This window comes from Oncorhynchus gorbuscha, unplaced genomic scaffold (genome assembly GCF_021184085.1).
Source record: "Oncorhynchus gorbuscha isolate QuinsamMale2020 ecotype Even-year unplaced genomic scaffold, OgorEven_v1.0 Un_scaffold_9843, whole genome shotgun sequence".
Taxonomy (NCBI): Eukaryota; Metazoa; Chordata; class Actinopteri; order Salmoniformes; family Salmonidae; genus Oncorhynchus; species Oncorhynchus gorbuscha.
The window spans coordinates 621-12,027 of record NW_025752722.1 but is presented as its reverse complement, the minus strand read 5'-3'; the positions used below and the strand labels follow the sequence as shown (position 1 = coordinate 12,027).

General features: G+C 41.7%; 1 protein-coding gene across 1 annotated transcript; it reads left to right on the top strand.

Moving 5' to 3' along the window:
• Nucleotides 1-4,768: 4,768 nt before the first annotated feature.
• On the top strand, nt 4,769-10,108 carry LOC124030195 (integrin alpha-V-like; the record flags this gene model as incomplete). Its single annotated transcript, XM_046341642.1, has 3 exons — nt 4,769-4,994; nt 8,073-8,264; nt 10,063-10,108. Coding segments are annotated over exons 1-3 (464 nt in total), but the record flags the coding sequence as incomplete, so codon positions are not given.
• Between the last annotated feature and the right edge of the window lie 1,299 nt (nt 10,109-11,407).

Genomic DNA, 11,407 nt, shown 5'->3' with positions numbered 1-11,407 from the left:
GATGCAAGAGGAAAACGCGACAGGTGAGCTGACAGCTTATCATTGTATCATACACCAGGAAGCGTTGTGCGGTAAAGCCTTGAAAATGGAGCATGTAATGAGCATCATCACGCGCACAGTTAACTTTATCAGAGCCAAAGGTTTGAATCACCGCCAGTTCAAGGCATTTCTGATGGAGTTAGAAACGGAGCATGGTGATTTGCCTTATCACACAGAGGTGCGATGGCTAAGCCAGGGAAAGGTGCTTCAAAGATGTTTCGAGCTTCGTGAGAAGATTTGTCTGTTCTTGGACAGCAAAGGGAAAGACACAACACAACTCCGAGACGAAATGTTTCTGTGTGAAATGGCTTTTCTGTGTGACATTACGAGTCATCTGAATGCAATGAACTTGCAGCTGCAGGGTCGGGATCGTGTCATCTCTGATATGTACAGTACAGTGAAGGCATTTAAAACCAAACTGACTCTGTGGGAGACGCAGATGCGGAAAGAAAATTTGAGCCACTTTCCCAGCTGCCAGACCATGAAAGAGAAGCTCTCTACCAGTGCGTTCCCGAGCGCACAGTTGGCTGATAAAATAGGTATGCTTGCCGCTGACTTTCGACGCCGATTTGCTGACTTTGAAGCACAAAAAAGCAGGTTGGAACTGCTCGGTAACCCATTTGCTGTTGACGTGGAAAGCTCACCACCAAACCTCCAAATGGAGTTGATTGACCTCCAATGCAATGATGCACTGAGGGCAAAATATGCGGCAGTGGGTGCTGCGGAGTTCGCCCGTTTCCTCCCGACACAATGCCCCAGCTGCGCATCCAGGCTGCTCAAACGTTGTCTATGTTTGGCAGCACATACCTGTGTGAACAACTGTTTTCTTTGATGAACTTGAACAAAACATCACACAGAAGTCGACTTACTGCTGAACACCTCCACTCAATTCTGAGGATTTCCTCAGCTCAGAGCCTTACCCCGAACATTGATGAACTTGTGGAAAAGATGGGACACCACCAAGTATCACCCTCAACCTCAAACAAGTGAACATTACTGTGCAATCACATATTTAGAGTTTTTACTCAGTTCAAGTTTAAAAGTTAAAGTTTAATATTTGTTTTCACTGCATGTTACTTCTCCTTAAACAAAGTGTTGTTTTTGATTAATAGATTTTTGCACTTTATTTTATTGTATTTCAATCCAATTATATTTTAAAAATATTTCAGTTGAGTGGATGATAGAAAATTGCTATTATTGTTTTTTTCTTTGAAGTAAATTTAGCCCACTTTTGCTAAAATAGAAAATATAGGCTACTGATGGTGCCTTGAATACCGGTTTCTTTCATTTAATGTTCATGTTATGGGGATTTTTATATAAAGGAAATTTGTCTTTTGTGTCTGTTGAAAATTAAAGATTACTGACAGAGCCATAAGAAAATATTGCTTTATTTATCTGATCATATTGGAATATATTTGTTAGGTTTTCAGTAAGGTTCAATTGGGTTCACTTGCTAGACTATATCGTCATTTAAACATTTTCAATGTTTGGTGATCAGCCTCGGCTTTGTTATAGCTATTTTTTTTTTATTTGGCCCTCCGTCCATTGGCTTTGACACACCTACTTCCAGCAACCACGATGTGAACGTGACTAAGCGTGTGACGAGCGGCGCTAATAAGCGTTTCTGTCGGTGACGTCCTTAAGCTCCGAGGACACTTGCAGTAGTTGTTCCCCTTGCTCTACGAGGGCCGCGGTTTGTGGAGCGATGGGTAACGTGCTTCGGGTGGCTGTTGTCGGCCGTGTGCAAGAGGGTCCCTGGTTGAGCCCGGGGTAGGGCGAGGGAGATGAGCCGAGCTATACTGTTATATATGGAACTGTAGTAATCCATGTTTTGATCCTGACGGTGGACTCCATGGAGAAAATAGTGAGTAGGCTACGATCTCTGGAAGATCTCATTTACATATTTCTCTGTTTCTCAGATGGCTGCCTACTTTGGCCATTCAGTGGCAGCGACCGACCTCAATGATGGGTAAGCAATGATGTTTATGAAAACTGGTTGTTTGGATGCTGATTGAATGACAACAATCAAAACGGCTGTATTGGCGTCACAGACACACCTATATGGCTGTACAGCGGGGGTTAATATAAGCATTTAGTTTGGTACAGCGGGGGTTAATATAAACCTGGCATTTAGTTTGGTACAGTGGGGGTTAATATAAGCATTTAGTTTGGTACAGCGGGGGTTAATATAAGCATTTAGTTTGGTACAGTGGGGGTTAATATAAGCATTTAGTTTGGTACAGCGGGGGTTAATATAAGCATTTAGTTTGGTACAGCGGGGGTTAATATAAACCTAGCATTTAGTTTGGTACAGCGGGGGTTAATATAAACCCAGCATTTAGTTTGGTACAGTGGGGGTTAATATAAGCATTTAGTTTGGTACAGCAGGGGTTAATATAAGCCTAGCATTTAGTTTGGTACAGCGGGGGTTAATATAAGTCAGGCATTTAGTTTGGTACAGCGGGGGTTAATATAAGCATTTAGTTTGGTACAGCGGGGGTTAATATAAGCATTTAGTTTGGTACAGCGGGGGTTAATATAAGCCTAGCATTTAGTTTGGTACAGCGGGGGTTAATATAAGTCAGGCATTTAGTTTGGTACAGTGGGGGTTAATATGAGTCAGGCATTTAGTTTGGTACAGCGGGGGTTAATATAAGCATTTAGTTTGGTACAGCGGGGGTTAATATAGTTTCCTAATGAACACAACCCTTCTTCAGGATATTTATTATCGGTAAAGCTTTTAGAAGTTGGGATCCGCTCAAGGCATTTAGACTTTCATGTCCTGTTGCAGTGTTTAATTAATCTCCAGAAGATGACGGGCCGATTTAGTTATCCAGCCGTCATGGCTTCACGTCTTCTCCTGAGTCCGGGCTGCTTTCAGATGCAGTTGAAATATGTTGGTTGAATTAGTTACTCACTCTAAATAAATTCACACAGATGCAGCTGTAATATGTTGGTTGAATTAGTTACTCACTCTAAATAAATTCACACAGATACGGCATAATATGTTAGTTGGATGAGTTACTCTCTAAATAAATTCACACAGATGAAGCTAACAATATATTGGTTGAATTAGTTACTCACTCTAAATAAATTCACACAGATGCAGCTGTAATATGTTGGTTGAATTAGTTACTCACTCTAAATAAATTCACACAGATGCAGCTGTAATATGTTGGTTGAATTAGTTACTCACTCTAAATAAATTCACACAGATGCAGCTGTAATATGTTGGTTGAATTAGTTACTCACTCTAAATAAATTCACACAGATGCAGCTGTAATATGTTGGTTGAATTAGTTACTCACTCTAAATAAATTCACACAGATGCAGCTGTAATATGTTGGTTGAATTAGTTACTCACTCTAAATAAATTCACACAGATGCAGCTGTAATATGTTGGTTGAATTAGTTACTCAATATATTAGTTGAATTAGTTACTCTAAATAAATTCACACAGATGCAGCTGTAATATGTTGGTTGAATTAGTTACTCACTCTAAATAAATTCACACAGATGCAGCTGTAATATGTTGGTTGAATTAGTTACTCACTCTAAATAAATTCACACAGATGCAGCTGTAATATGTTGGTTGAATTAGTTACTCACTCTAAATAAATACACACAGATGCAGCTGTAATATGTTGGTTGAATTAGTTACTCACTCTAAATAAATACACACAGATGCAGCTGTAATATGTTGGTTGAATTAGTTACTCACTCTAAATAAATTCACACAGATGCAGCTGTAATATGTTGGTTGAATTAGTTACTCACTCTAAATAAATACACACAGATGCAGCTGTAATATCTGGGCTGATTTTAAAAGTAGGTCATGTCATACCATTCGTGCTTCAGTTGCAGTGCCAATATCACTTAGGGGACATTTTTGAATATGTTGTGGAGATCAAGTCCATAAAAGCCCAAATATTGTACATGGTCAATTGTAAGACAAAAAAAACAAAGACGAAAAGTTTGTTTCATAACGCAAATGAATTACTATTACTGAATAAATAAATAAACACTTTAAATGGAGAGTCCATATTGAACATGTTTCGTAGTGCTAGGCTTAGTCTATGTTCGGGAAACCAGCCCAACATGTTATTAAAATGTCTTTAAGAGGGGATACTTTTATATCTCATAGAAATATCCGTCTCTGTCTGAGCATTTAGTTAAAGTACATATCGCTGTGTTATTTTTAGTGCTGCAAAATACCATGAATTAGTAACCTTTTTATTTAAAGTCAACAAATTCTTATTTAAAATGACGGCTTAATGACGGCTTGTTGGGACAAGTCAGCCCTGTGGGACTCCCAATCACGTCCGGATGTGATACAGCCTGGAATCGAACCAGGGTGTCTTTGGGTGTCTTTGGGTGTCTTTAGTGTGTCTTTAGTGTGTCTTTAGTGTGTCTTTAGTGTGTCTTTAGTGTGTCTTTAGTGTGTCTTTAGTGTGTCTTTAGGGTGTCTTTAGGGTGTCTTTAGGGTGTCTTTAGTGTGTCTTTAGGGTGTCTTTAGTGTGTCTTTAGTGTGTCTTTAGTGTGTCTTTAGTGTGTCTTTAGTGTGTCTTTAGGGTGTCTTTAGGGTGTCTTTAGGGTGTCTTTAGGGTGTCTTTAGGGTGTCTTTAGGGTGTCTTTAGTGACGCCTCAAGCACTGAGATGCAGTGCCTTTTTACCATGAATTAGTGGTCCATTATTGGAAGTTTGTCTTCTGTTAGTGTAAACTCTAATCATGTCTCTGTCTCTCCTCAGGCTGGTGGATCTGTTTGTAGGGGCCCCTCTGTTCATGGACCGCGGTAGTGATGGGAAGCTGAGGGAGGTGGGCCAGGTGTCTGTGTTCCTGGGGAAGGGAGGCTTCTCCTTCCACACACCCATCACACTGAGTGGGACAGAGATCTACTCACGCTTCGGCAGTTCTATCGCCACACTGGGGGACCTGGATATGGATGGCTTCAACGGTATGTATGTATGAGGTCACAACGGTATGTATGAGGTCACAACGGTATGTATGTATGAGGTCTCAACGGTATGTATGTATGAGGTCTCAACGGTATGTATGTATGAGGTCTCAACGGTATGTATGTATGAGGTCTCAACGGTATGTATGTATGAGGTCTCAACGGTATGTATATATGAGGTCTCAACGGTATGTATGTATGAGGTCTCAACGGTATGTATGTATGAGGTCTCAACGGTATGTATGTATGAGGTCTCAACGGTATGTATGTATGAGGTCTCAACGGTATGTATGTATGAGGTCTCAACGGTATGTATGTATGAGGTCTCAACGGTATGTATGTATGAGGTCTCAACGGTATGTATGTATGAGGCCTCAACGGTATGTATGTATGAGGCCTCAACGGTATGTATGAGGTCTCAACGGTATGTATGTATGAGGTCTCAACGGTATGTATGTATGAGGTCTCAACGGTATGTATGTATGAGGTCTCAACGGTATGTATGTATGAGGTCTCAACGGTATGTATGTATGAGGTCTCAACGGTATGTATGTATGAGGCCTCAACGGTATGTATGTATGAGGCCTCAACGGTATGTATGAGGTCTCAACGGTATGTATGAGGTCTCAACGGTATGTATGAGGTCTTAACGGTATGTTTCTATGAGGTCTTAACGGTATGTATGAGGTCTCAACAGTATGTATGGATGTATGTATGTATGAGGTCTCAACAGTATGTATGGATGTATGTATGTATGAGGCCTCAACGGTATGTATGTATGTATGTATGTATGTATGTATGTATGTATGTATGTATGTATGTATGTATGTATGTATGTATGTATGTATGTATGTATGTATGTATGTATGTATGTATGAGGTCTCAACGGTATGTATGAGGTCTCAACGGTATGTATGAGGTCTCAACGGTATGTATGAGGTCTCAACGGTATGTATGAGGTCTCAACGGTATGTATGTATGAGGTCTCAACGGTATGTATGTATGAGGTCTCAACGGTATGTATGTATGAGGTCTCAACGGTATGTATGTATGAGGTCTCAACGGTATGTATGTATGAGGTCTCAACGGTATGTATGTATGAGGTCTCAACGGTATGTATGTATGAGGTCTCAACGGTATGTATGTATGAGGTCTCAACGGTATGTATGTATGAGGTCTCAACGGTATGTATGTATGAGGCCTCAACGGTATGTATGTATGAGGCCTCAACGGTATGTATGAGGTCTCAACGGTATGTATGAGGTCTCAGCGGTATGTATGAGGTCTTAACGGTATGTTTCTATGAGGTCTTAACGGTATGTATGAGGTCTCAACAGTATGTATGGATGAGGCCTCAACGGTATGTATGAGGTCTCAACGGTATGTATGAGGTCTCAACGGTATGTATGTATGAGGCCTCAACGGTATGTATGTATGAGGCCTCAACGGTATGTGTGAGGTCTCAACGGTATGTATGAGGTCTCAACGGTATGTATGAGGTCTTAACGGTATGTTTCTATGAGGTCTTAACGGTATGTATGAGGCCTCAACGGTATGTATGAGGTCTCAACGGTATGTATGAGGTCTCAACGGTATGTATGAGGTCTTAACGGTATGTTTCTATGAGGTCTCAACGGTATGTATGAGGTCTCAACGGTATGTATGAGGTCTTAACGGTATGTTTCTATGAGGTCTCAACGGTATGTATGAGGTCTTAACGGTATGTATGAGGTCTTAACGGTATGTATGAGGTCTTAACGGTATGTTTCTATGAGGTCTTGACGGTATGTTTCTATGAGGTCTTAACGGTATGTATGAGGTCTCAACAGTATGTATGGATGTATGTATGTATGAGGTCTCAACAGTATGTATGGATGTATGTATGTATGAGGTCTCAACAGTATGTATGGATGTATGTATGTATGAGGCCTCAACGGTATGTATGTATGTATGTATGTATGTATGTATGTATGTATGTATGTATGTATGTATGTATGTATGTATGTATGTATGTATGTATGTATGTATGTATGTATGTATGTATGTATGTATGTATGTATGAGGTCTCAACGGTATGTATGAGGTCTCAACGGTATGTATGAGGTCTCAACGGTATGTATGAGGTCTCAACGGTATGTATGAGGTCTCAACGGTATGTATGAGGTCTCAACGGTATGTATGTATGAGGTCTCAACGGTATGTATGTATGAGGTCTCAACGGTATGTATGTATGAGGTCTCAACGGTATGTATGTATGAGGTCTCAACGGTATGTATGTATGAGGTCTCAACGGTATGTATGTATGAGGGCTCAACGGTATGTATGTATGAGGCCTCAACGGTATGTATGTATGAGGCCTCAACGGTATGTATGTATGAGGCCTCAACGGTATGTATGTATGAGGCCTCAACGGTATGTATGTATGAGGTCTCAACGGTATGTATGTATGAGGTCTCAACGGTATGTATGTATGAGGTCTCAGCGGTATGTATGTATGAGGCCTCAGCGGTAAGTATGTATGAGGCCTCAACGGTATGTATGTATGAGGCCTCAACGGTATGTATGTATGAGGCCTCAACGGTATGTATGTATGAGGTCTCAACGGTATGTATGTATGAGGTCTCAACGGTATGTATGTATGAGGTCTCAGCGGTATGCATGTATGAGGTCTCAACGGTATGTATGTATGAGGCCTCAGCGGTATGTATGTATGAGGCCTCAGCGGTATGTATGTATGAGGCCTCAACGGTATGTATGTATGAGGCCTCAATGGTATGTATGTATGAGGCCTCAACGGTATGTATGTATGAGGCCTCAACGGTATGTATGTATGAGGCCTCAACGGTATGTATGATGTCTCAACGGTATGTATGTATGAGGTCTCAGCGGTATGTATGTATGAGGCCTCAACGGTATGTATGTATGAGGCCTCAACGGTATGTATGTATGAGGCCTCACCGGTATGTATGTATGAGGTCTCAACGGTATGTATGAGGCCAACTCGGGGAGATTCCCTGGTTTGAAGACAAAAGGCCAAACCACCATTAGTGAACTTCCTGTAATGTTTCTCTGTTCCAGACGTTGCCATAGCTGCACCCTACGGCGGGCCGAAGCACAGGGGCCTAGTGTACATCCACAATGGGAGGGCTGCAGGGCCTGACCCAGTGCCTTCTCAGGTGCTAGTGGGGAGGTGGGCCTCCTCTTACATGCCCCCCAGCTTTGGATACTCCCTGCACGGAGCCACCGATATTGACCAGAATGGATACCCAGGTAGTTTGATACTAGAATGGATACCCAGGTAGTTTGATACTAGAATAGATACCCAGGTAGTTTGATACTAGAATGGATACCCAGGTAGTTTGATACTATAATATATACCCAGGTAGCTTCGTACTAGATTGGATACCCAGGTAGTTTGATACTAGATTGGATACCCAGGTAGTTTGATACTAGATTGGCTACCCAGGTAGTTTGATACTAGATTGGATACCCAGGTAGTTTGATACTAGAATAGATACCCAGGTAGTTTGATACTAGATTGGATACCCAGGTAGTTTGATACTAGAATAGATACCCAGGTAGTTTGATACTAGAATGGATACCCAGGTAGTTTGATACTAGAATAGATACCCAGGTAGTTTGACACTTGAATGGATACCCAGGTAGTTTGATACTAGAATGGATACCCAGGTAGTTTGATACTAGAATGGATACCCAGGTAGTTTGATACCAGAATGGATACCCAGGTAGTTTGATACTAGAATAGATACCCAGGTAGTTTGATACTAGAATGGATACCCAGGTAGTTTGATACTAGAATGGATACCCAGGTAGTTTGATACTAGAATGGATACCCAGGTAGTTTGATACTAGAATAGATACCCAGGTAGTTTGATACTAGAATGGATACCCAGGTAGTTTGATACTAGAATGGATACCCAGGTAGTTTGATACTAGAATGGATACCCAGGTAGTTTGATACCAGAATGGATACCCAGGTAGTTTGATACTAGAATAGATACCCAGGTAGTTTGATACTAGAATGGATACCCAGGTAGTTTGATACTAGAATAGATACCCAGGTAGTTTGATACTAGAATGGATACCCAGGTAGTTTGATACTAGAATAGATACCCAGGTAGTTTGATACTAGAATGGATACCCAGGTGTTGTTAGGGGAGGTATGAGTGTTGTTGAAAGGTGTTAGGGAGTTAAGCTCTGCTAGTATTTTCCTGGGTTTGTGGTGACTGACTGCTTACAGATTTGGCTCTTACTTGGCAAAAAAAGTGAAACATAAAGGATTTGATTACGGGGCTTGTTGCTTAGTAAGCCTGCTGGTATTACACTGACATTTTTCTCTCTGTCTTGCTCGCCCTCTCTCTCGCTCTCCTCTCTCTCGCTCTCCTCTCTCTCTCTGTCTGTCTCTCTCTCTCTCCCCCTTTTCTCCCTCTCCCCTCTCTGTCTCTCTCCCCTCTCTGTCTCTCTCCCCTCTCTCCTCTCCCCCTCTCCTCTCCTCTCTCCTCTCCCCCTCTCTGTTACTCTCCCCCTCTCCTCTCCCCTCTCTGTCTCTCTCCCCTCTCTCCTCTCCCCCTCTCCTCTCCCCTCTCCCCTCTCTGTCTCTCTCCCCTCTCTGTCTCTCCCCCTCTCTGTCTCTCTCCCTCTCTGTCTCTCTCCCCTCTCTGTCTCTCTCCCTCTCTCCTCTCCTCTCTCTCCTCTCCCCTCTCTGTCTCTCCTCTCTGTCTCTCTCCCCTCTCTCCTCTCCCTCTGTCTCTCTCCTCTCCCCCTGTCTCTCCCCTCTCTCTCTCTCCCCTGTCTCTCCCCTCTCTCTCTCTCCCCTCTCTCCCCTCTCTCTCTCTCCCCTCTCTCTCTCCCCCTTTTCTCCCCCATCTCTCTTTTTCCCACCCCCCTCTCTGTCTCTCTCCCCTCTCTGTCTCTCTCCCCTCTCTGTCTCTCCCCTCTCTGTCTCTCTCCTCTCTGTCTCTCTCCCCTCTGTCTCTCTCCCCTCTGTCTCTCTCCCCTCTGTCTCTCTCCCCCCTCTCTCTCTCCCCTCTCTCTCTCTCCACCACAGACTTAATAGTGGGTGTATTTGGTGCAGACAAAGCTGTTCTATACAGGTACAGTGGCTTCTTTCATTTATTTTATATGTAGGTGTGTATATATATAGGTTTAAATGAATCTAAAGGAACCCACGTGGTTTAAATGAATCTAAAGGAACCCACATGGTTTATATGAATCTAAAGGAACCCACATGGTTTATATGAATCTAAAGGAACCCACATGGTTTATATGAATCTAAAGGAACCCACATGGTTTAAATGAATCTAAAGGAACCCACGTGGTTTAAATGAATCTAAAGGAACCCACATGGTTTATATGAATCTAAAGGAACCCACATGGTTTATATGAATCTAAAGGAACCCACATGGTTTATATGAATCTAAAGGAACCCACATGGTTTATATGAATCTAAAGGAACCCACATGGTTTAAATGAATCTAAAGGAACCCACATGGTTTATATGAATCTAAAGGAACCCACATGGTTTATATGAATCTAAAGGAACCCACATGGTTTAAATGAAAAGGAACCCACATGGTTTAAATGAATCTAAAGGAACCCACATGGTTTATATGAATCTAAAGGAACCCACATGGTTTATATGAATCTAAAGGAACCCACATGGTTTATATGAATCTAAAGGAACCCACATGGTTTATATGAATCTAAAGGAACCCACATGGTTTATATGAATCTAAAGGAACCCACATGGTTTATATGAATCTAAAGGAACCCACATGGTTTATATGAATCTAAAGGAACCCACATGGTTTATATGAATCTAAAGGAACCCACATGGTTTATATGAATCTAAAGGAACCCACATGGTTTATATGAATCTAAAGGAACCCACATGGTTTATATGAATCTAAAGGAACCCACATGGTTTATATAATCTAAAGGAACCCACATGGTTTATATGAATCTAAAGGAACCCACATGGTTTAAATGAATCTAAAGGAACCCACATGGTTTATATGAATCTAAAGGAACCCACATGGTTTAAATGAATCTAAAGGAACCCACATGGTTTATATGAATCTAAAGGAACCCACATGGTTTAAATGAATCTAAAGGAACCCACATGGTTTATATGAATCTAAAGGAACCCACATGGTTTATATGAATCTAAAGGAACCCACATGGTTTAAATGAATCTAAAGGAACCCACATGGTTTATATGAATCTAAAGGAACCCACATGGTTTAAATGAATCTAAAGGAACCCACATGGTTTATATGAATCTATCAGGTTGTGAGCTGGCTGGCTGTCAGGATAGATCTCCCTCTGTGAGCTGTCAGGATAGATCTCCCCCTGTGAGCTGGCTGTCAGGATAGATCTTCCCCTGTGAGCTG